This window comes from Hyperoodon ampullatus (genome assembly GCF_949752795.1).
Source record: "Hyperoodon ampullatus genome assembly, chromosome: 5".
Classification (NCBI taxonomy): domain Eukaryota; kingdom Metazoa; phylum Chordata; class Mammalia; order Artiodactyla; family Ziphiidae; genus Hyperoodon; species Hyperoodon ampullatus.
Genome location: NC_136918.1, coordinates 17,342,742 through 17,369,193, shown reverse-complemented (window position 1 = coordinate 17,369,193; position 26,452 = coordinate 17,342,742). Strand labels below are relative to the sequence as shown.

The window sequence follows — 26,452 nt, the reverse complement described above, 5'->3', positions numbered from 1 at the left end:
AGCAGACAGTTACAATCAGCAGCATTTCAGAATCAGGGATCTTCTATCCACTCAATTCACTAGTAATGATTTTTTTTCAAATCCTTATTTAGTAACTTTCCAATAGTGTTTAAGGGTTGCAAGTAGAGAGACAAGTTGTGCCTGAAAAACCACAGCCAGATTTTGTGACTCTGTTTCTGAAAATGCTGATTTAGGAATAATAATAAAAGTCACCCAATGAAAACCAGTGGGTAATGTTTTATGAGTCAACTAGCAAAAAGGGTTTTGCTTGTGACTACTGGTTTGGAAGGTACTGGGTAATGGTGCCCAAGGTTAAACAACAAATGGCGTGAACCCCGAGTTTTGGTCGTCACATTATACCGGTGTATTTTGATTGCAGACAATAGATACACAGAAAATTCTATAATTAAAAGAGGTCCTGTTGACCAGTTATGCTTAATTCTTTTATAAAGCTTTCCATCAAATATAACTTGGTTGGCAATCGATTAACAGTAACATTAACTGCTGGAACGACCTGATTCATGTTGAAATAAACACGCCTCATCCAATAGTGAACCTTTACAATATATTCTGTTAACAAGCCCATAAAGGAGGAATATAACATATTGATTGGTTGAGCATACATACACATTCATTAAATTCCTGATATTGGAGAATATTAAAGAAAAATAAGAATGGTGAAAAGGACAGCAAAGATATATATACACATTTCCATTTATTTGAATGAGTATATAGATCATATAACCTTTTGATTTTAAATACCTGACGAACAAAATATTTTGTCTATTTTTAAAAAAAGTAAAATCAATGGTAGATGCAAATTGTATTCTGTTCAAATTACATTATCATCTGAACAATAAACACCCTACAGCAAACATAAGCTACCTGAAAGATATTTTTTAATTTGATAGTTTAATTCAAGTTTTTAAAAAAACAAAAACCTCGCCTGCTCTCTGTACAAGTGTCAAGAAAAACTGATAGAAAAACTGATTGCTTTCAGAAAAGTCTCCAAACTTTCCTTTGTTGAAAGAACTAACTATTAAAGAAATTGCCTATATGACAGTATTTCATAACTGAAATATTTTCAAAGCTTGTATATGCCATTAAGGATATTTTCACCAATGTATAGAAACTGTTACCCATTAAATTGGCAGTGAAACGAGTTGACTTACATTCACATCTGAGATGTGTGTTCTTTTTTATTCTAATGCGTCTTGGGTTTATGTTGTGGGTTGGCTATCTGATACAGAAACCTATAAGTAATTTAATGCAAAACATGCATTCTTCGCTAGCCCAGGCAAAGCAGTAGAGATGAAGTCTTATGACATGCATACACAAGACCTATGCTCAAAAAGAACACCTTCTCCATACCGGAAAGAAAAGAGAGATGATGCGTTCTGTTGAGAATTTAGGAAGAACCAGTGAGTGGGATGTGATGAGAAGGGCATGTTTCATAACCACAGTTTTCATTATCTTGCATTGGCCTGTGAGTCAGCATGCCATGCGTTCCCCTACTAATGAGGTGAGTTATCGCAGAGAGAAGCGAGAGCTCAGGAACAGATGGGTTCAAAACTGGGACTGAGATGAAGGTACACGAACTGGCCTATGTTCCCAAGCCCAGGCCATGAACGTCCACTGGTTTCTATACCATACACGTATATGATGAAAATCATGAGGCAATCAAAGGGGACAACTTTCAGAAATAAATTCCGTTAAAGTGAACATGGTCAATGCATTCATGATTCTGTGTTACAGTCTCAAACATAAACCAAGTGAGTAACAGTGAAATGAAGACTATAATAATTACCAGCTGGAGGGGAATAACCTGCTTCTCGTTCTGATGTTCAAAGAATAATGCTATAAAAGTTTACTTAAAGAAAAAAAAAAAAAAGAAAGTAAAAGGAATGACAGACAGCAGGGGTGTTACCATTATGTTGTCAAAGTCTTCCAGAAGGGAGACAGCAGAGTTACAGAAGTCCTACAGAAAGGGGACAGCAAGAAAACGGCAGACAATACAGATAAGATTGTTTAGCCTAATGATGTGGGTAGCCAAAATACATAAGAGTTAGTTCATTTTAAAACAAGGTTTCAGGGAGTCAAGACTTAAACCCCAGGCCCTAAGAGTTCATATTAATTTATATGCCAAACAATATCACCATAGGCTGGGACACAGACAAATAGTACGGCAATAGTCATATAATGGAACAGCACATCCTGAAGGTTGAACAGGGACATACAAGAAGTAGGGGAGCGATCGGACCCAGATAACTTCCCGAAACTAAGGGATGCTGGCACCTCGGCGTAAGCAAAAGAGCGCTCAAGTCCTTCCCAGCCCAGAGCCGGGGGAGAAGCGCTCAGGACATTTGGGTCACATGAAACACACAAGACATTAAGTGAACAAGTCATATAGTATTGGAGGATGTCATTAGATAGCTCCATCCCCAGTGAATGCAAATGAAAACAGAGCATCAGTTCAACCACACATTCAATCAACCAAAATAGACAACAAATATTTATAGTGCCACTGATGTTGACATGCTAACAGGGAGTCTGATTTAGAAAAAGGGAACTATATGCTGGGGAAAAATATTCCTGTTTCTCAGGTCAATGATCCCCTTGCTTAATCATCTTTAGGAATGAATTCTAAGTGACGCTTAGTCTGAGACATTATAATTTTTCTGTTCACTGAATTTTAGAAATAGAGATGAGGCAAAAACTTCATAACCCTAATTGAAAAAAATAAAAGTATTTTATTATACTAAGAATGAGAAATCATAGGAGGAATTTCCCAAGCAAATAATATCTGTTCTCACCATTTTAGGGGTAGGTACATAATTCATTGCATCTGTTCATTTGTCTTTATATCCAACTACCACCTTTATATTAGTGGTTCACTCTCAGCCCTCTACCCCTATCTTCTCCCCGTTCATAAACATCAAGCTGTGTACACTATCTACGAGATCACAATAGTTGCACAATCATAATGTCAGCAAACGACATGGGTGCCCTCCTCATCATTCAAGTAAATAGCAAAATACCAGGTATTAAGTAATAAGCAGAGCATCTACTTTCCTGGACATGGTTTCCACCCAAGGAACAAAATGACAGGGTTTAGGACATATTTACTAGCTCAGTGTTTTTTGTCCTCCTAAGTTCATTTTGTCACTGAGATATATGAAAATTGTACTCTCTGAGTAATTGCATTAAAGATTCTTGTCAAAACTCAAGATCTGTTTCAACAAGTCCATTTTGTACACCTTTACCAACTAAGAACCAAATTATTTTGAAAATATGCTCAAATTATAGAACCAGGAAAATTACAGAAGGGAAAACTTAAATTGCTGGTAAAGTTATAAAACATGCCTAAACTCACAGGTAATAAGAAAATGCAAGTTAAAATGATGTAACACAACACGGTTTCACCTGCTCTGAATGAGGAAATTAAGGTCTGATAACATCAAGGGTTAGTGAGGATGTGGAGGAAAGAAAACTCTCATTTATAACTGACGGGAATCACCACCGCTTTGGAAATTAAATCCGCATTTCCACTTCCACATATGTACCCTACAACTTGGCACGTGCAGAAGACACGGACAAAAATGTCTACTGTAGCACGGTTAACAGTAACAAACAATTGGAAATAACTGAAATGATCATCAACAGAATGGATAAATGTTAATACTCATAATGGAAGAGTATCCAACCAGGACAAGCAAATACATAAAACCAAGTATAACACAGTAGATATAATTAAAAATTAGTCAAAACAAAAAAGTTACAAAACAATACAATAATACCTGTGTGAGACTATCATAACGTAAAGTTTCAAATCTGAAAGTAATACTATATAATGTTTATGTCCATGGATGCAAAAATATGTAGTAAAAATATAAAAGACATTCATAAGAAAGAAAAACATGAAATTCAGGATAGTGATTACCTCTTTATCTTTATGAGACAAGGGGCCTCATCCATGTCTGTAAAGTTTTATTTAATAAAAGAATGATCTAGAGCAAATGTGGCCGAACATTACTATTTAATAAAGCTAGGTGGTAAGTACATTAGTGTTTGCTATATTATTGTCTATTCTTGTATGTTTGAAAAACACTGCTAAAGAGTGAGGAGGAGGGAAAGAGCAAAAGGAAGGAAACAGATATTCCAAGGTGATACCATATCCAGAAGGTAGATCAATCGCCAGACCAAAAAGGATGGCTGCTCAACTTAAATGGGCTTCATCAATCCAAGAGGCATGCTTTCAGGATGTTACAGAGACATTTTTGCCAAGGAACTGACAACTCTGGAAGGCTCTGACTCAGCCAGTGTTCTTCCATTAAGTTACTTAATTCTTTTATTTGGATATACAATGGCGGCACCTGCTCCATGGTTAGATAACCAAGTGTTCTTACCAGTAACCACCAGCTATAACTGAGCACATCATTTCTGTCTGTCAGAAATCTTCCTCTTTAATATAATGAAAATCCTTATGATTCATTATCTGTAGCCAACAATCAATTGCTTCCTTCCAAATGTGTCTCAATAAAATTAAGCTAAACGTATCTTTTATCTTTCACTGGTCTCTCAAAATAAACTGTCTAGCATTGATTATTACAAAGAACACAAGATGATTTTGTGCATTGAAAGGGAGAAATCAGGATAAAGTGATATCATAAATCAAGGCACAAAATTAAGTTCTCTTCCTGTGTCAAAACTTAAGATTCCCTTCAAAAGCCCCTTCTCTAGAATACTGATAAGGTGGGGGGGGGAAGAAATTACCTTGTGTCAGAAGAAAAATATTAGATATAAGAAAAAGGTGACTGGAAAACAATTTAAGCAGCATTTGGCATTATTATAACCAACATTCTATATTTTATGATAGTTCTCATGGGATATGTGGAAAAGAAAATATTACAGTGATATTTTTAACAGTGAAATTGGAATCAGTCCCTCTAAAGTTTGTATCACAGAATTTAGATGGTAAAAACATACTGCTCTAAGAAACCAAAATGGCTATTAGGAAAACTAAACAATATTCAACATTCCTTTTTCTTGGTCTCTGCTACTGGTGGCCACTGAACACCAATCATATTAGGGACAATTAATGTAATTATACAAGTAAAGCACATACTATAAGCCAGCCACTGTTCTAAGGGCTGTTACAGACGTTAAATCATTAATTTCACAAGAACCCTGTGGAGTGAATGTTGCCTTAGCTCCATTTTATAGATGAGCCTCTGAGGCACAGAAAGGTGACAAAATCACTATACTGGGTCCCATTTAAATAAGGGACACTGAGTAAGGAATGGACGGGGGGAGAATTTCTACTTCCTTGGATGAAGACTGTAACTGAGAAAAATGACAACAAGTTTCCTCACCTAACATCTTTGTGCATGTTAATATGCACTAAAGCTGTAAGAAAATACACCTGATTATAATAACAGTCACTACATCAAACAATTTGGTTAACAATACCTAACAATATCCATGCTATTTAGCACCTGTTTTCTAGACACTATTGATACATTCCTAAGGAAATGTAAGATGGTTCATAACAGAAAATTTCATGACCAACTGAAGCTGATATTCAGTCTCTGCAGCAGAATTAGAATTATTCTATAATGGTTCTCTAGTTTTCATTGTGCACCCTCTAAGGCTAGATCTTCCTACACACATCAACTCTTTCCATTACATGTAAAGAGGCTAAGGGGACTCTGCAAGGTCTGAGATGTATCCAGAATTCAGAAATTGGTGCCCTCTCTGCCCCATATAGGTTTTCAAAACAACCATAGCAGAGATTGCTGTTGGGAGAAGTTTCTGGAAACACTCAGAGGAAGAGGTACGAGATGAGTCTGTGGATAAAAATCAGGTTGCTAAGGATCAAGGCTACTAAGAAACTCCAGGGTTCTGGAAATAGCTGCTCAAAACATGAATTCATTCAATAAACATCTCATAGATTTCTATCCTCTGCTCAGTAGGTGGAAAGATGATACAAAGTATTATAAGACCCAATGCCTGACCTAAGAAGAGGGGGCCAGCCGGGGGTCACTGTACAACCAGCCTGAGAAGTTAGAGTCACATCCAAGGCTTGGAGCAACTGGTCAGTCTTTAAAAGCAGCTGCTACAATTCCAAGATAAGTTTTGAAGGTTAAGTAATTTGAAATTCTCCAACGTGTTTGTTACATTTAAGAAAATGGATTCTGTAATTAGAAAATTTGTAGGATAAGGAGGAAAATGATACCTATTTCATCTTCTCTATAAGAAGCCAAAAACTGAAAGAAAAAAAAAAAAAACCCACAAGTTTGTATGTAGCTAGAGAGAGTCACATTCTGTGTATGCATTTAACCCGAGAAAATGCTATTGCCAAAATTTGAATCAACATTTCTTACTATGAAGGATATGGGTCAGTGCTTACTAGAAAAATAACAAATTGCATCTAGAATCATATACAAAAACACTGTATCAATATCCCTTATATTCCATATAATTCTGCCTTTATTCTAGATTTTTAAAGATTACCACGAGGAGAATTTTTTTGTGCCATGATACCATATTTAGCTAGATTCTAGGTATATTAATCCATGATCTACTGGGAGAGAGGAAAGGGGCTAACATTTCCCTCAGAACCTCCTCAGTGCAGGCACTCTAGCAGATGCTACAGACAAATCTCATCTACTCTACAGAGGACCACTCCATCCTGTGACTGCACCACGTATGCATTTCTCTTCCTTTAAAGAATTCTTTTTTTCTCAATTATCCAACACTTCAAGAATGGTGAGGGAGAAAAAAAACATGTCTGCTTCTGAAAGCCCTTCAGGAACTCTAAAGCAAGTTTCAACAGTTAAAGAAAGAATATGGGGGAAAAGGAGAGGTGACTATTATACAGGCACACCTTGGAGATACTGCGGATTTGGTTCTAGACCACAGCAATAAAGCAAATGCCTCAATAAAGAGAGTCACTTGAAGTTTTTGGTTTCCCAGTGCACATAAAGGCTATGTTTAAATTATACTGTAGTCTAGTAAGTGTGCAATAGTATTATGTCTTTTAAAAACTACATTTTAATTAAAAAGAAACACTTCATTGCTAAAAAATGCTAACCATGATCTGATCCTCCAGTGAGTCACAGTAATAATATAAAACTCACTGATCACAGATCACCATAACAAATATAATAATAAAAAAGTCTGAAATATTGCAAGTACTACCAAAATGTAACACAGAGACACAAAGTGAGCAAATACTGTTGGAAAAACAGTGCTGAGACTTGCTCAATGCAGGGTTACCACAACCCTTCAATTTGTAAGAAGTGTAATATCTGTGAAGTGCCACAAAGCAAAAGCACAGTAAAACAAGGTATGCCAGTACAATCACGGTTACTAAGTTGAGCTTTTATTACTTGAAGAAAGAACTCCTGACTTCTCAAAAGGAAAAAAAAAAAAAAAAAAAAAAAAAGAAAGAAAGAAAGATAAAAGGAAAGAAAAGAAAAATCCAACGTGTGACAGAGTTGCTACAAAAGAATCAGTTAAAACATAGAATCCATTATCAGTTAATTCCTATTGGTACAAGCAGTACAACCCTAGATGGTATGAAAGAATAGAGTCAGGTAATTTTGAGTGTTGTGAGCAATGGGGTCCTACAGTGACGTTTTAGGTTGTAAGTCTACCTTCTCCAAATATGCAAAGATATTTCTGAATATGTGAAGATTATTCTATTGAATTCCCTTAAAAAAATTTTTTTTTTTTGCTTTAGGGGAAATAGCTTGTCATGGCTTGTGTCAGGAAGTGAACTTCTGAGGACAGGTGTTTCACCTATAAATGACACAGTAAGCTCCTGCCCAATTAGAGAAATTCAAAACTGAATCCAGCAGTAATAGTTTGAAAGTGGGCTATTAATAAGTCAAATTCTGGGCTTCCCTGGTGGCACAGTGGTGGAGAGTCCGCCTGCCGATGCAGGGGACACGGGTTCGTGCCCCGGTCCGGGAAGATCCCACATGCCGCGGAGCGGCTAGGCCCGTGAGCCATGGCCGCTGAGCCTGTGCGTCCGGAGCCTGTGCTCCGCAACGGGGGAGAGGCCACAACAGTGAGAGGCCCTCGTACTGCATAAAAAAAAAAGTCAAATTCTACCTTGTGATAAAAAGGTAGATAGGAAAAAATAAACATTACTTATTGGAAGGTAAATTTTACTTAGGCTTAAATTACTTTAAAAGGGAACTGAATTCATTCTAGTAGAATAATTATTCGACTTCCAGTAAATTTTTTCTTGATAAGGATTTGAAACAGTGATGCAACTTATTTTCATTCATCCCCAAGAAGAGCTAAAATCCCACTGAGGTTTTAAATGACTCCAAACATGCTGCTTAGTTAGAGAAAAATCAAGGCTTCTTAAGTATTTTAATCAAATCTTCATCACTTCTGTGTAAGAAGTAACTTAGGCCTGTGTTTCCTGACACCCAGGGAGTTTGAGGGATCAAAAATCTCTGAGAGGGCTTCCCTGGTCGCGCAGTGGTTGAGAGTCTGCCTGCCAATGCAGGGGACACGGGTTCGTGCCCCGGTCTGGGAGGATCCCACATGCCACGGAGCGGCTGGGCCCGTGAGCCATGGCCGCTGAGCCTGTGCGTCCGGAGCCTGCGCTCCACAATGGGAGAGGCCACAACAGTGAGAGGCCCGCATACCAAAAAAAAAAAAAAAAAAAATCTCTGAGAGCTCAGGGGGAGACAAGCATGGAGTGACTGTTGTTTGTATTCGCATGTGGTTCAAACTAGATTCCTCTCTCCTGTCCTTCTTATAACACAGGTTAAAAAATAATAATACATTAAAAAAAGGAAAAGAACCATTTTTAAGACTGCGTAACTAGCCCTACCACTCCCATCCCGAAAATCACTAAGTGGACTTCATGCAGAAGGGCCATAAGTTGTACAATGGAGACACGGCCTGAAAGTTACTCGAAATACAAAGAATATTTTTAAAAGCGTTAGAATTCCTTGCAAATCTGAAAATCTGTGGTTGTTCTTAGAGCAGGATACACTTGTAGACTGGCTACTTCCTTTGAGGATCATGAAGTACCTCACTCACAGGGTTGCTGTGAGATCTAAGACAATCAATACATTAAGGTTCTCAGAAGCGTTTTGGCAAAAAGTAAGCGCTTTCATTGTGTTAGCATCTATCATCAGCATCACCATAGTGCAACTGTTCTAAGAAAAACCGGAAAACACAAAAAGTATAGAGAAACTGGAAGAAAAAGTCACATTCTCACCTCCCTCTTTTTACTTTAACATATTTGTACAGATCGGTGGGTTATCTATGAGTCTATACTAAGTTTTGTGTGACTTCCACCAATGTTAAACAATCACTATCATTTTAAAATCTATAGAAAATTGGGTTATAGGGCATAAAAATAGAAATAATATAAATCAAGAGTTAAAGATATCCATATACTGACTGTCACTTGTAGTGTATTCTTTGCCTACTGTAGATCTTGTGAAGTTTATACTAAAAACAGAGCCTGTGCAGTACAGGGCACTATAGGAGAAAACCTAGGAATCATCAGGGCTTCAGAGCTACAACCTCAAAGTAATACATCAAATAATAATACATGAAAGTAGAGCTAAAAGGAGTATGGAATATGGTGATAATTATAATAGGGAATGAGTGCTCAGAGCAGGTCACTTTAAGGATAAAAGTCCTGCAGCTTCCAAGTGACTAGAAAATCATTAGCTCTTCTTTTTGTTTTAAGGCATACTTTTAATGAACCTAAGACATTTCAAGTTCTTATTTGATCCATGATAATAGCAAGATACAAGGGGGGAGAAGTATGTATCAACCTGTACAAGAGAGATACACGTGCACAGGTAAACAGGGATGCACGTGCAGCAAGAACCTGTCACATCCCCACTCTCACCCCTAGCTAGAGGAACTAATGAAATGTGGAGGAGGACACTGCTGATCTGGACAAACCTGTTGGAAAGGTCGCGTCTGGGCTTGCCTGAGAAGCCGTTGTTGCTGCTGCTGCTGCAGAAGCTTCATCTGTATCAACTGCTGCTGCGACGTGATGGCGTGAAGGGAGGGCGGCTGCATCACGGCCCCCGAGCGCCGCTGCAGCATGTTGGACAGAGCTTGCTTGGTATTGGTGGGGACAAAGGAGCCCGCGGGGTCCAACCTGGAGCCACCTACAAAAGCAACCAGAAGGAAGGGCTTTCTGCACATGTTAATGCAATAGGTCTTCCTTATTTTATTAAAACACAGAAGTCTCACCTCCTGAGCCTCACTTGAGGAGCTTAGTGGCAAGTAGGGCACTGCCCCACCCTCTACAAGTATCAAAGATCCCTAAGAGTTGCATAAATTCCAAATGATGGGGAGGGTGATGTCTAGTGAATGATAATATTTGAATGACTTCACAGAGGGCCCACTTTGGTTGGTAAAGCGAAACGCCCGAGATGCAGAGTCACTGGCACAATTTCAGAATCATGTGGGTTTTAAATTATGCGAGGCGCCCCGGGGACATGTTACTTGCACAAAATGTATTGCCTTCGTGGGGTATTTTATCAAGTGTGCTAAGCCAGGCATAGAGACCCTTTTGTAATTTTAAACCCTTTTGAAGTTCATGGTATTTAAGCTTCTTTACCACAGCAAAATAAAAATGCCTGTTTTTCGGTAGAGAAGCATGACAATACTTTAAAAACTTGAAATGCTCGGAAGCTTCAAATACCGTGATTCTAAAGACAAAACACATCTTTTTTGAAGGGTAGACGTCAAATAAACAAGACACATTAATTATAGCTTAAAAAAACAAATGAAAACCTTAACATATTTGCATAATCTGCCAAATGCCTTTAAGATGAAAAAAAATTTCAACATTTACTGGTTTCAAGTAGGTGCCAATTCTTCACTCACCAGATAGTTTATTTAATGTATGTGAATAAGAAAACTTCTATATAAATAACTTACAAATGTTATATTTTTTCTTTAAACCAACTTGTATGATGGAAACAAACATTTCAACACTGATCACTGGAAAAACCCACATTCATTTTAAGACTCAGTGTCACAATCAGCAATATGATTTATGAAGTCATTCAGCAGCATTTGAAGAACGTTTGGAAAAAAGTGGGAGGTCAATTTGAGTAACATGACAAGGTAACGTTTGTTGAAGCAAGAATTGGAAATATACTAATACAACTTTATTGACTCATTTTATAAGTAAGAGACATTCTTTTTAAAGATTAGACTATGATCTACTTCTAATTTTCCTCACTTTTCTATAATCTTATACCTCTGAGTCAGCTAAAGAAATAGGATATAATAAATACACTGAAGCTCTCTCTATAGTCTTACCTAATTAATTTTCTCCCCATATCTCACCAAATGCTCTTTATTATTCACATGCATTTCCTTATAACTTTACCATCCTGGAGTATAAATACATGAGAAAGAGAGAGATTGCTAAAGATATGTGTGTGTGTGTGTGTGTGTGTGTGTGTTTGTGTGTTGGGGGAGAAGGGCACTGTTTTGCATTTTTAAGAATGTATGAATGCAAGCAGATGATACATACTCTTCCTCAACTCCATAGGATTTAAAACTTTATGAAAATCTATTAATTCACACACGTAAAATCCTCATAATTGTTTTCTTCAATTCTTTTTCTTACATGTCATGATACCTAAGACTTACCTAATACCTAAAGTTCCTCAACTTATAAACACCTTTTACAGTATTCTAGGGGGAAAAGGGTATGTGCCTTTTAAAATACTTAGCCTTCAATTTATAGACAGTCCTTGTGTTTGATTTCAATATCTAAAAAGTTTAAAAATGCTTAAATTCACAAGGACTTTGGAATTAAAGAGAGAAAGTCAAAAGAGAAGATGAGGGCTTCCCTGGTGGCGCAGTGGTTGAGAGTCCGCCTGCCGATGCAGGGGACGCGGGTTCGTGCCCCGGTCCGGGAAGATCCCACATGCCGCGGAGCAGCTGGGCCCATGAGCCATGGCCGCTGAGCCTGCGCCTCTGGAGCCTGTGCTCCGCAACGGGAGAGGCCACAACAGTGAGAGTCCCGTGTACCGCAAAAAAAAAAAAAAAAAAAAAAAAAAGAGAGGATGAGCCTTTATTATTTTCCGAATTTACCACTGCCTAGTTTGTTCTTTCTTTTGTCGTCTACATTCTATTCACTCAATAACCTATTTTTAAGACCCCACTACAAGCCAGACGCTGCTCTAAGTTCTGGGCACACTATAGTGAGCCATCAGAAAAAATACCTGCCCTCACGGAGCTTACATTCTGGAGAAGGCAGATAATAAACCAGGAAGTAAGTAAAATATAGATGGAGTCTATAAACAAGTGCCAATGCTAGAAAGAAACTGAAGGAAGAGGAGGGGAACAGAGTGGGCAGGGAAAGGGTGTGGTTTACAGTTTAAAACAGGGTGGTCAGTGCAGGCCTCAACCCAAAGGAAGCAGGCAGTGAGCATGCAGATATGTGAGGGAGCCCACTCCAGGCAGGGGCCAGCATGCACAAAAGCCCTGAGGTAGGATATGTTAAGATCACTTACTGAACCTGTCTGTTGTGTCAGGCTATCTTCTAAATGCTACATTTTTAAAAACTCACTTTAAATTATATATGTATGTTCGTCTGCGTATGTAATATAAAACTTATTTCATCCTTCAAAGAAAGAATGAGCATTTTCATCCATTTTGCTTACTGCAATACCCTAACAACTAAAACTGGATCTGGCACATGATGAATGAAGCTCAATACATTTTGTTGAACGGATAATTGAATCACCCACACTATGAGGGTATATGTTAGCATATCCACTTTACAGATGATCAGACTGAGGCACAGAGAAGCTAAGACATGGTGGAGATGATACAGTAAGAGGGTGGTAGAGCCAGAGTTGAAGCAGAACTGTAACTCCCAGACCAGCTCTCTTAACCACTGATTCAGAGGACAAAATATGGATTCTCTTTACTGTAAGCCACGAATCAAAATGTCATACTCCAATTACAATAAAAATCACAATATAATACAGAACACAATAAGGAAAAATTATTATTTGTTAGAATGTCACATCCTAACAACATGCAGGTTGAGATCTCAAAATAAGCTGTTTCGCAGAAACAGGCAAACTTTCATTTAGAAAGAAAAAATTAAATTCATTTCTAATTAAGAGACTTTTTTATTCAGAAAATCTTTATTCTAGATATAAAATCTACTTGGGCTCGAATCAAAGCAATACTAACATTTACTGTGAATACGGTAGGATTTCTTACTGATATCTATTTGCTGCATCAAATTTCTGAGATCCTTCGTGGTATAGACAATTTAAAAGTTGTAACATGAGGAAACAATAAAAGACACTACAATAGTGTCTAATCTTTCAAAATGCTCATAAGAATTTTATCTGATAAAAGCACACGCAAACTTCACAACACAAAACTTTATCAACTTTATATCTTATAGCTGAGATGTGCATCAGCGGCTAATTTCCTTCTGACATTGGATGAAAATTCCAAAAGGGACACATGAACTAGTCACTGAAACTGAAATTTTAGAAGAAGGAAAAAACACCTTGAGTGGAGGGAATTACAGACATGTCCACTGAGTGCTCACTTCTGGAAATGTACAAGTTGTGTGGAGGTTTCAGTTTTGCCTTTTTTTTTTTTTTTTTCGGTACGCGGGCCTCTCACTGTTGTGGCCTCTCCCGTTGCGGAGCACAGGCTCTGGACGCGCAGGCCCAGCGGCCATGGCTCATGAGCCCAGCCGCTCAGCGGCATGTGGGATCCTCCCGGACGGGGGCACGAACCCGCATCCCCTGCATCGGCAGGCGGACTCTCAACCACTGCGCCACCAGGGAAGCCCAGGTTTCAGTTTTAAACCAAAGAGAACCCCAAGCTGTTTCTCACCTCGGAGTCCCCTGACTACGCTCCGTCTTCACATACCTGGAGTGAGAGCTTGGCTCTGAAGGAAAAGGCCAGGCTGCTGGGGCTGACCCATGAGGTTGTAGCCCCACAAGGTGGACTGTGGGTGATGCATCATCTGGGAGGAGACGGGTGAGTAGTTGGGAGGCACTCGGTACATGTTGCTCTGTGGATACTCCTTCAACACGGGGTTAAAGAAAAAAAACAGTTACTTAACTCCACACGTCACAAAGATAATTAACACAAATTCCTCCTATCACATTATTTGAGAGAGCTCCTATCCCAGCAGTCAGCATATTCGCTGCAAAACACTCATTTAAGTTAAAACTCTTCCTTGACTTAAAATGTACTTGGCTACAGTAGGGGAAGTTGGAAAAGGATCTTTTCTGCACTCTGTGTTTAAAATACTAAAAGCACATTTAGAACACCAGTATTGACCATCGCCCACAGCCGAGAAAGCGTCTTTAGTGGCTGAATCTCCCGCTCACTGCATCTTACAAGGCTTTCCTGATACCTTGTACCTGGATGAGAATTAGCCAGAAAGGCCCACAGGACTTCAGAACCAGTCTCCAGCCTAGACGGTGTCTTAGTTCCAACGTTCAGTACAGCACTCTAAAGAAGTAGATTTCCCTTCCATCTTGTCCCCTTCCGCCCCTCACCACACTTCTTGCCCAGGGCTTTCTCTTCCTTGGAGCAACTGCAAAGCCTCTAAGGATCACACCTGAATGCCTCAATTCCTCCTTCTCTAGCCCTGAAGGATGAAGGAAAAATAAAAGCTCAGTTCCCTGCAATATACCTGATTGAAAAGAGGCAGCTTCAGGAAAAGTATGGGAGAAAGGGACATGACCAGGATGCACCTGGGGAATGAGATGAGTCTGAGGTCTTTTAAAGCATCTGAAAAGAACAGAAATGCATCCATGTGGATAGACAGGCTAGGAGACCCAGACTCGGGGGAGTGGCAGTCTGAACCTTATTAAAACAGTCTGGACCTTTTGCAAAACAGAGGGATATTGGTAGGAAGGCTACACGAGAAGAGGGCACTGACATTCAAGTGGCATCCAAAAGCGATGGTGGTCATTTCTAGAATAATATTAATCACCAAGCTATCAGCTAGGAAAAAAATGTTTTGGTTTTGACACAGGTGAACAATAACAATAATTAGTCATGATGACTGAACAACAACTTGTGAATATTTCTTCCACTGGACAACAAGAATGCTCTCGAATTTTATAGAAAAATGTCACAAATTTCCTCTCAAATATTTTCAGGTGAGTTTAAATGGAAAGTTATTTTACATGTTAATTCTACAAAATTATTCCTAAGTTACCATCTCATAGATTTCTGTTTTTTTCAGAAAAGGTTGCTCTAGGTAGGGAAGGCTAACAGGGAAACAAGAAGTAAAACTGTTTTAAATTATGTTTATTTTATTTCTTATAAAGTCTGAAAATATGGTAAAGAAGTAGAATATAAAGGAGAGTAAGATGGAATGGTAAACTAGGAAATCTCAGAATCATCCTATTAGATATATTAGATGGGGTTTTATCTAGGGAAAACAAGGAGTTTTCTATGTTAATTTACTATAGATATCAACTGCCCAAAATACAAAAAATATTTTAGACACCTCATAATAAAAATATGTACGAGGATGAGATTTTATAGGTCAAAAAATTCAAGTTTCAAATTTGAGAAATTGCGAGACAGTGAAATATTAATATTATTCACAATTGAAGCCTAAATTAAACAAAGTTATGAAAAAGTAGAGGAGGTTCTGTTGATGACATCTGAGCCGTTAGGATAGCTTACAAATAGGCTTATACTCAGCTTAGGAATGTTTCTTAGGGATATAATTCAGGAACTAGTAAATCTTCTATGAGATGCTAACGTGCCCAAGACCTCTCTCTACTTCCCGTACTCACATCAACTCTCGAGCTGGATTTCGTCTTGCGCTTCCTTCCCTTTGTCTTCTTCTCTTCATCTGTTGTGGTTTTTCCTTGATCTGACAGCTCAGCTGATTTCCTCTCCGGTTCCTGAGAGATGGGAGATGTAGGCTCTTCCTCTTCCTCCTCCGGGGGCAGGGGCAGCGGCTCGAGGTAGTAACTTCGGGGCTTGGGCGTGGGGTGTGTGTGATACAGGAGGAGGTGATGTTGTTCCTCATACTTGATGACCTTCCGGTCCACTCGGACAGTCCCGAACCAGGCCCAGGACAGAGGAGCTGGGTTCTTCTGACCCTCAAACAAATCCCACGGGGACACCTTCTGCTTCGTGGAGACCTGGAGACCCTGTGGTGAAATAATGCGCTATGACCACATGCTCAGATCTTTGCCTGATTCGGAGGCTTGCTTAGGACATGGATTCAGAGAACGTTTTGCCTCCTGGGGGCCTTAGAGAACTCTAGCATACGGCAGATGGGCTAAGTGATGAGTCCAGGCTGACATTAGATCACTGACAGCAGTGGCTACAATCCAGACCTTTAACTCCAGTTCTACGGTCCTTTATACCACACTGTTCGGGCTGTGACACCAGACAGTACAGTATATTTGACTGTAAATGGCATTTTTTTCCATTTAGTTTTTTTTTCTTAGCAAAAAAAAAAAATTTCTAAAAAACACTGCAAAGTTGATCTTACTATACTGAACTGTAAACCTTTGGAATCTATTGCTTTTACGATAAAACGAAACTTAGGAGTCAAGTTATCGTCAACCTCTAATTGGGTTGGACTTGATTCAATGCAGGCACCTTTCAGATACTTACTTGGGCAGTCTCTGAATAGTTAAGTAATATTATTACAGAATTAACTTGTACCAACAGGTACAAATAAAGACCTTCAATTCAAGCTTATCTCTACTGAGTGTAGAAGAAGAAATGTTATTCTGTTTCTGAAAATAAAAGTTTCTTATTTTTAACATTAATTGGCACTGTCCCTTGGTCCTTTCCCTGGCACACCAAACTGAAAAAATTTTCTTCCCAGTGACCCTGAAAATAACTGCTCAAGTTACTTTGAATAACTTATGAATGCTCCTGTTCCAAAACTACACACACTATTCCACGGTGGCTTCATCTAAAACCAAGGCTCACTTACCATCTGTATTTTGACTGTTTCCTAATATCTGTCTTGACATTAGACCTCTTTCCTGGGTGCCAAGACCATGTATCCAAATGTGTCACCACTGGAGAGCCCACCAGCACTGCGAAGTCAACCTGCCCCTGACTCTAGCCTTGCCTCTCTCCACAACCGTGCGGGTACCAGCACTCAGGGCGCTCTGATTTACTGCAGCGCTGCATTTTGCCTACAAGCGAGAGTCTCTCATGCCTTTGCACAAACGCTTCCCTGTGCCTGTACCACACCCTGCCTTAACTCCTGGCTAACTCTTAATCTTCTAAAATGATTCAAGTGTCAATTTTCCTAAGGATCCTGTTCTGACTACCTACCCCACATCTGAATGTGTTGGCTACTTCTCAGCTTCCCCTAGCACTCCGTACCAGGACACAGAAATCTCACCACACTGTAATCATCTACTTCCTCTTAAGGGTAGGAACTTTGTCTTTCATCCCTGTGATCTCAGAAATCTGTGGCTGCTCAATGTTCATTGAAAGAGTAACTGACCACTCTTCTCATATTTTAGAGAACCATATTTAATATCTTATATAAATCAAGTGTTCATTAAATACTGTTCAGTTGATAAGGAAATAAAGTGCCATCACTTTAAAAAAAATTTGTTTACTCAAAACAGCTTATTACATGAAGACTTTTACCAATAAAAACTTTCTCATCTATTAAACGTATTCTGTTTCCAATTCTGCAGTAAAATCAAACCTGATCTTTGCTTTTTTTTTTTTTTTTTTTTTTACATTAAGGTTTTACTTACTTTTCCCTTGGTGGGCTTCAGAAATTCACTTAAATTCAGGAACAGTTTTAAATGAAGATCTTCAAAGATCATTATCTGTATGATAATGCCAATAACCGTTGCATTTAAATGACAAGGATATGTTTTAAAAAATCAAGAAACAATAAAGTTAAGATGTTTTACATGCCCTATAGGAAGACAAGAAAATGCATTTTGTCTTTGTAAGTTCATGCATTTTTATATATAAGAAACAAACATTTACTCTTGCCTGTTTTTTGTCTATAGAGTCGAATCCAGCAATTTTGTTTCCTTTTGTGTCAATCAAGGAGCCCATAGGTTCACAAGTGATGACATCACATGTCTGTTTTGGCAAAGGTAGCAACTGTCGAACTTTGTCAATACTTTCTGACCGCTTGTCTCCTAGCTCTTTCTAAAAAAAAAAGGGAGAGAGAAGTAAGACAGAAATTACAATAAAGGCAAAAGTTAACAAGAAGGAAGTTCCATTTCCTTTTTTATAGCTGGAATGTTCTTTAACCTTGAAGACGGTCTATGGGGCAGCTTTCACTGAGAGTGGTGAGTATGTTTCATTTCTTCTATTTAAGTAGAAAATAGAACACATATAAAGACACCCTTGTTACACAACAAACATCAGAGTGCTGAAATGACAAAAATCCAGAGTAGTATTTGCAACCAGAAGGCAGGAGCTGCAGCACGGAACACATTCCCCAGTCCAGGGTCAGACCTCAAGGTAACCATTGGTTATTTTATTAGTAAGGTCATCGGGTATGTTAATTTTTTTTCCTGCATTGTTTGTTTACAGTTTATTTCGAAGACTGTGTTAGTGGCTGGTCAAATGAATCGAATTTAGAAATATCAATGCAAATGTTTATTTTTCAACTGCGTGTTGCCAGTCGAAGGCCAAATTATCCTAAATCTAATGTTGGCATTTTGGTTATACATTTGATAAGGGATTTCTAAAGTTCCTTAAGAAATTAAATGTTTCATGAATATAATTATTTTAAGAAAAATCTCCAAGTTATATATACTTACAACTTTTGGGTACTGGGAAGCTGAGGTAAAGCAAATAGCAAAGTAATTACATTACATTAAGTTGAATGCAATAAATAATATCTAATTTAAGGAGTAATAAGATAACATTCACTAAATAACAAATCCATAAACAATGAGAACTCACAATATAAGCAGGTCACAAACTTACTTTCAGTTTCTTTACTAAGTTCATGTATGCACGTTTGTTCTCTTCAGATCCCCCTGGGGATGCGTTTGATAGGTCAGAGGCCAATGTTCCATTGATTAAAACACCCAGCATGTCAAGAACTGTCGTGAATAATTCACTAGGAGGAGAAAGAAAGCATTGGCACCTTAAAGCAAAACCAAGACACTCTTCACTCACTGAGCATTTTTATTTAAGACACAGAATTATTAGCGGTACCTAAGAATATACGATGTGGAAGAATTTGTAGTCAGTATATCAAAGGCTTCACTACACACGCATGCAGCAGAATCAGTGTGAAATGAATAAGAACATACTTGTTAGTGTGCATGTCGACAGTTCCAGAAGTAATGATCTGAAGGAGAAGAAGGGCCCAATCTGTCGTCCACTGGGTGCTTCTCTGCACTGTGTCAAACATTCCTCCCACCTTGCACATAAAAAATACAATGAAAAAATATGCACGGTGTTACAGAGAAAATACCACCCTCACCACTTTATGCAACCAAATTGTGATTGGTTTAAAAACTTTTTTAAAAGGTGCTCTAGTTTATGGATTATCCTGTCTTCTCTCTCACCTAGCTATATATGTGCCACTCTTTTTGGTTCCATCAGAACAGCAACTGGTCATTCCAAAAAAAAAAAAAAAAAAGAAAGGGGTACTCTAGTGTAGACATGTCATCAATATGAATTACATACTAGTATAATTAGCTTTCTTTTGTTCCTAAATTTCATGATATCCAGTTTCATGATGTAATTTTCATCTAATTAAAGCTGAGTAGATCAAAACCGCTGTGACTCAATAATCTACAACTTTGTGTTGTCAGTTACTATTGAATCTAAGCCTGTTGTCGTAATAACACTTGGAAATACCCAGTAACAGAGGAGTGAAGATGAGCGGGAGGCTTGGCCCCCAGGACTGCTTGTTCACGTGTGGGAATTAATATCAAATATCAGGCAAGCCATCTTCCAGAGTAGCTTTTATCTGGGCTGTACACTGAGAAAAGGAAAAGTCAAAGGAATGTGCAGTGGGCAAGGAATTTGAAATTTCTATAAAACCTCCCTGTGAGATTTGTCCTTATGACCAATTTGATGGAAAGTCGGATAAAATTTTGCCTTAAAGGACATTTTAATAGTTTTTAAGCAAGTATGGTAAAAGCTAACACATCTCCAATGAGCAGGTCTCTAAGACCTACTCTTGGCACAAATGGAAAACAGAGAGAGATTCACTGGGGGTGAGGTGCAGAAGGCAAGCCAATGCCTAAAATACCTACTGCTGTCCAGAAGCCAGACCAGACAGGAAGGACAGTGGCCAGGAAAACAGAAGGTTTGAGGGATAAGGAAGTAGTAGAGAGAGCAAACAGCGGGCCTCACCTGGTAATGGAAACTGTGACCTTAGCAGGAGTGGAGAGCTGGGGTTATGTTCACATTTAGATACGTGTAATGAAGGGATAATGCTAGAGGCGTCTCTTACCAAATTGAGGCGGAGCTGCAATGCCTCGTGCATCATCTGTCGTGCTTTTATGTCATCTTGGTACCGTTCTTCTCTCCAATTACTTAAAATCTAAATCAGAAAATGAATGAAAACAACCCCCAAAACTTGTTTTCCCTGTTAAATTGGATGTTTCTCATATTTAAAGTGAAGTTGAGCTTTTTTACTGACAGTCAAAAACAACGTCTTAGTTTAATAAATTGAAAACCAAGGGGAAAATAAAATTCTGCTTTCCTCCCCTTCCTCCACGCAGACAGAAATCTGGCTATTTCTTTGCTTGGTATCTAATTACATACCCTGTTAAGAAAAATCTTATCTAATTACATATCCTGTTACTAAGTCTTAGAAAATGCTGTAGAGGGTCATCAAGTTAAGCATTAACAAAAGTAAAGATTATTTTAAAAATGCATCATTAAACTGGTCTTATAAAGATAAGTATAAAGATAAAGACAGAGAGAATTACATTTTATATCAGTCTTGTCCTATATTTCTAGGTACATGCTGTGAACCCTAGCAAAAGTATTATTCTGATGTTTCATTGAAGGCTTTCTAGTTTATAAACTTGTCTTCCTTGATAAAGATATTGTAACCTATTTTGAAAAATATGACATCTTGGACATCAGTGGCATATCAATTTATTAAGTAACTGCTTCCTCACTGATTCGGACAAATGTTGGGAAGGGAAGGGTTGCTTAGCGAAGGCAAACCACAAGTGGGGAGCACCCAGAATCAGATGATATAAGCAAAAAAAACCAAACAAACAAACCCATACTGCTATGCTCTGAAATACGGCACCTAATGAGAATCATCTCAAAAGAGTTGAAATGAGTCATATGCAGAAGTAACTGAGCCCAAGAGATCACCTGTAAGTACACTTCATGGTAAAAGGAGAGCACTTCCCAAATATCATCAAAAGATATGGATGAACCTCCCCCAAGGCAGGTGAAGGGTACAAGGCTGTTAACAAGACACACAAGCTGTCATGGAGCTGACATTCTGATAGCAGGACAAATAAAAATAAGTGGAACAAGTGGTATGAACCAGGGCAAGGGGATAGAGCATGACTGTGGTCCTACTTTTAGAGAGTGATTGGGGCGGGCAGGGGAGGTGGGGGGAAGGACTAAGGAGGTGACATCTGAGCAGAGACCTGAGGAAGTGAGGGACTGGCCATGCTAATAACTTCCAGGGAAGGGGAGAAAACACGCAACGGCTCTGCAATAAGAATTTGCTTGGTAAGTTCAAGGAACAGTAACGTGGTCTCTGCGTACAGAATGGAGTGAGCAAGGCCATGACGGGCAGGAAACAAGGTAGAGGTGGGAGCCAGTGCCCAATCATGGAGGGCCATATAAGCCTAGACCGGGAAGTTTTATTCTAGGTATAGTAAGAAACACTGCAGCATTTTGGGCACTGGAAAAAATATGTGGTTTACACTTAAAAAGGATCACTCTGGCTGCTGTCTAGAGAATAAGTCTCACATATCCAAAAGGTAGCAGATGACAAGAGGACCAAATGAGTTAAGTGTCTTGTTCATGTTCATCCAGTACCGTACAAGAAGACACGGTGTCACAGAATCAGAGGCCCACGGGAGGCCTCCATTAGATGCTACCGCAGGACAAAACATCCCATATAACCAAATCTACCCACTGTGCTCCATTCTATACTTTCTAATTCCACTTTGATCACTCAGTTTCCTTGCGGTTCACAGAATATAGGTGCTCTGAATAGTGACCAGGAGAACTGTGACTGGTGGAAAGGCAAAGTCCAAAGTCTTTGTAAATGAACCAAAATGCCTTCTGATTTATAAATGAGTATCTTGTGCACTTGACCAGCATCAGTCTGGCTCTTGCAGTAAAATTGAGTTTCTGAACCTACATAGCTCAAGCTGAGACCCTGCCTGCTACATGCAAGCCCAGCAGAGGAACTGGAGAGAGGACCCTTTGTCATACTACAATGTCCCCTGCAACACAGATTGCTCCAGGACCTCTCCCGGGAGGCAGGGTCAGGAGAGGAGCAGATATGACAAAATTATGGGCAATCTGCAAAATGTGACTTTTATAGTCTACAGACATTCACCCAACACATAATTAATATCATACTATTGTTAATCTCATGGTGACTAGAATGCCAGGTAGGAGAACGGGGCATGGATGGTGTTTTCCTGCTTCTAATCAAAACATGTTGTGCCCTTATTTTAAGGGCAGTATTTGAGTTTAAGCTCAGTATTTGAAAGGAAAACAAATGAATGCCATTAGGAAAATACCTGCCTGGCTCAATATTCTACTGTACTTTACCTGGTTAACCTGATTCTGCAGAGATGTTAGGAGGCCTTCTCGTTGTTCATCTTGTCCCTTAAGGCAGGTGAGGACCAGTGAGAGGAATGGTTGTTGACTCAAAAGAGACATACTACAAAGGAAGTAATAATAGCAGATATAGTTAGAAAGAAAGGATTACTTCACGTGCAACATTGATGTCTTGCCCTCGGGTTATTGGCTCTTATCTATTTTACTGTTACAAAAGGGAGGGGAGTAGTTAATAGCCAGGACTACTTGAAAAGTTAAATCATGTCTCTAACTAATATGGTTAAAAGTCACTGTAATACTTCTAAATAAGTTAATATGTTCTCTTGCCCTCGAAGGAATTCGCAAACTAGCATAAATTCGTACTGCATACGAGTGTGTCGGGGGGTGCAGGGAGAAGAGAATGTGTAGTTTCCATCAGTAAACTGAATTTAAAGGTACACATCAGGAGGAATATCACTTTATACACAGAATAAGATGAAAAACATTTAAACTTCTCCTACACAGTATTCGTATTTTAGGGTCCAGGAAATAGGCCTATACGATTGTTCTGCTTGCTTTGTTTTTCAGCACATTTCTCAAGACCAAAGAGCTGGGTATGGGTACAGCTAATAAGTAAGGCGCGCACTGAGGTCTGAGCACTCCAACACCAGAAGGCTTGCTAGTGAGCGAGTGCACAGCTCTGCCACATCGCACAGGCTTGACTTGTAAAGTGGTTTTAAGACATCTGATAAAAAATCCATTTTCAATTGTCATTTTGGTAGTATTTCTTCCATGACAGGAACAACTGACAAAGCATACTGACAAACTGACTTTGCTACACCGGAAAGGAAAAGTTTCTTAAAATGAGATTGAGGTCAAAATATTTCCATCTGCTTCATCTTACACTGGCAGAGCTGACAGAGACTCACTTGGGAAGAGCCATCTTCAAGCTCTGACACACCATCTCTGCTCCCTGTGGGAACTGTGGCAATGTACATGCCATCACCCATTAGCAAATCGACTGTGAGAATTAAAACTGAGTCATCTGGTTGATTAATAAATACTGGCAAAGATGACAAAACCACCAAACGGCAATACACGCAAAGCTAGGTCAACACCAAAAGGTACCAATACTTCAGTTAAGAAAGGAGAGCGCAGACTCAGAGGCCAGACCACCTGGGTTTCAACCCCAGCTTTGCACCTCCTTAGCTGTGTGTCTTTGAGAAACTTACTTAACCTTTCAGTGCCTCTGTTTCTTCATCTTTTATAAAGGATATAATGAGAGCACCTATCACATATGATTGCTGTGAGATTTCCACGTATGTGTATAATGAGTTTTATACAGAGGTTGGCATTTCATAAGGGCTCAGTAAATGGCAGCTACTAAAAAATGTTACTGATTAGGGGGCAAGAAACCTGTATGTTCAGAATTTTTGTTTTTCAATGTTAGGAATTTCCTTTTACTCCCGGGGCACTAAATTCATCATGGTTTCACATTAGAGTGTGCTTATGGTCTTTCTCAGTAACATGGTCAGTTATCCAATAACATTACTTGAAACCTTTTCTAGGGCATAAAATTTAAAAAACATTCAACTTGGAGGCTTATAAGTTAATATCTAGACTAGAACAAGAGTCCTAAATGTTAAAAAGATTAGTAACTATTTCAGGGTCCAGCATGACAGAATCATAAATTATTCTATGGAACTGAAGCATAAGTACCTAAATAACAAGAAAAATAACAACAACAACAAAAGAACTGTTGAATACAGGGACCAAGTGGATATCCAGATTTGATTCAGCAGGTCTGAAGTCAGTATTTTTAATAGTGTAGCAGTGATTAGGGTACACAGGCAGAATTGAGAGCTAGTGTACTAAATATTATAACCTGGGATCTTTTTTTTTTGCGGTACATGGGCTTCTCACTGCTGTGGCCTCTCCCGTTGCAGAGCACAGGCTCTGGACGCGCAGGCTCAGCGGCCATGGCTCACGGGCCCAGCCACTCCGCGGCATGTGGGATCTTCCTGGACCAGGGCACGAACCCGTGTCCCCCGCATCGGCAGGCGGACTCCCAACCACTGCGCCACCAGGGAAGCCCAATCTGGGATCTTTGAGGCACAGAGATTTGCCTAACAGAATATTCTCAGTTCCATATAAAGATGAAATTTCAATGGACTCTGAGTACAATGAGCCTGTACATCTGTAGAACATTGGATTTTCTCGACTGTTCTTTAAATTCTCACATAGAAACACATCTTCCAGACGTACCTTTTCTGTTTTTGTCTGTCTCTTTCCTTTTTGGAAGAAGAACCCAAGTGCTGTCCCTTCTCCAGCTCCTCCCCAGCAGCTTTCAACACTCTTCCCTGCACAGAAGTCGGCAGCCTAGCAATTAGGGGGGCTACCAGCCACACGCCCCTGCGTTCAGAGGAACTAAAATCAGAAAAAGATGTTATACCCAAGGAGGCATCCTTTTTCTCTGCTCTCACGGTTCTAATAGAAACTCCAGAGCATAACTTTTATGCACAAGACACAGATTATTCTAACATTCCCCCTTTTACTCCTATACTATCTTTCCTCTTGCCAGATACCAGACATTTGCACACACTTTTCAGTCATGCTTATGGAAAGCAATAAAAGGTGGGGTTCTGAGAGGATACTATAACTAAACTTTTTTTGAAATCTAGAAAAGTGTTTTTCTATGATTCTGGCTCTCTGAGCAGTAACAGTCCTTTCGTCTAACAAGCGATACACTTTTCTGTCATGATTAAAATATGAAATGTTCTGATTACGTTTAAGCATGTAAATAACCAATTTTTAAAGGTTCAAAATTCACTAGTTATACTTTACACTTAAATGATGAAATACAGGTCTATCTGCCTTTTGTGATTATCGTTTGAGCAAATCTGCCAATTAATAAAGATGGCAGAGTGTTTCTTAGGAATAAACATATTAGGAATACCATGGAATAGAGCAGCCTCAGGGCACACTAGAGAAATTCTTCTGTCCTGAATGTCATCTGTGGTTCCAAGGAGTCGGGGCCTGCTCAACCTAATATTTAGAATACTAAGATATCACCCACCCCAGCAGCATGGCCCTTTAACATATTAAATAATGATAATGTACACTTACAAGTAATTATTTTCTTCACAATCCTGCAGCTTTATGAAAAAAATAACTGCATTATGAGAATAAAATGTACGGTTACATGTGAAAAATTAATGATAGCCTCATAAAACTACAGAAAAAAATACCTTAGAAATGTCTTTATTCCATTCTGTCTTGTGCTACTCGTATCGGTACTTCCAATCCCATTTGGATTGAAGAGGCCCATACCCGAATTAGAAGAGTTATTGTTCAGGTCGGCCGACTGCTGGAATACCTCTATTGTTGCCTTGGCAATATTGTCCAGTAGGTTGTTCATTTCAGCCACTGAACCAGAGCCCTGGAGTTAGACGCAAGAAAACCAGCACACATGTGTTTTAGTTTATCCTCAAACACCAACGTGGATTTGCTTTTCATAAAATTTTATACACATACATGCTTTCAATATATACTCACAGGATCCTTCAAGCACTGTTTGATCATTAACTGAAGTTCCAGCCAGGACTGCCTCAGTGTCCACTGCTCAAGATTCTGGGGAAAATGGAGTTAACACATTAAGAATATTGAACATGTTTTAAAATATAATAATTCCTCACACTATTCTCTT

At 39.0% G+C, this 26,452-nt stretch overlaps 1 protein-coding gene across 2 annotated transcripts in view; it reads right to left on the bottom strand.

Moving 5' to 3' along the window:
• MED12L (mediator complex subunit 12L) overlaps nucleotides 1–26,452 on the bottom strand; it is a gene marked incomplete at its 5' end in the record, with an annotated part of 320,500 nt that overhangs the window by 21,142 nt on the left and 272,906 nt on the right. For both annotated transcript variants that reach the window (XM_079705501.1, XM_079705502.1), the window contains 11 exons: nucleotides 9,949–10,160; nucleotides 13,921–14,077; nucleotides 15,816–16,178; nucleotides 18,013–18,174; nucleotides 18,964–19,099; nucleotides 19,296–19,405; nucleotides 20,450–20,539; nucleotides 22,759–22,870; nucleotides 25,012–25,173; nucleotides 25,995–26,185; nucleotides 26,302–26,376. In XM_079705501.1, coding sequence (XP_079561627.1) covers nucleotides 9,949–10,160; nucleotides 13,921–14,077; nucleotides 15,816–16,178; nucleotides 18,013–18,174; nucleotides 18,964–19,099; nucleotides 19,296–19,405; nucleotides 20,450–20,539; nucleotides 22,759–22,870; nucleotides 25,012–25,173; nucleotides 25,995–26,185; nucleotides 26,302–26,376 — 1,770 coding nt within the window. The remainder of the gene's footprint in view (nucleotides 1–9,948; nucleotides 10,161–13,920; nucleotides 14,078–15,815; nucleotides 16,179–18,012; nucleotides 18,175–18,963; nucleotides 19,100–19,295; nucleotides 19,406–20,449; nucleotides 20,540–22,758; nucleotides 22,871–25,011; nucleotides 25,174–25,994; nucleotides 26,186–26,301; nucleotides 26,377–26,452) is intronic.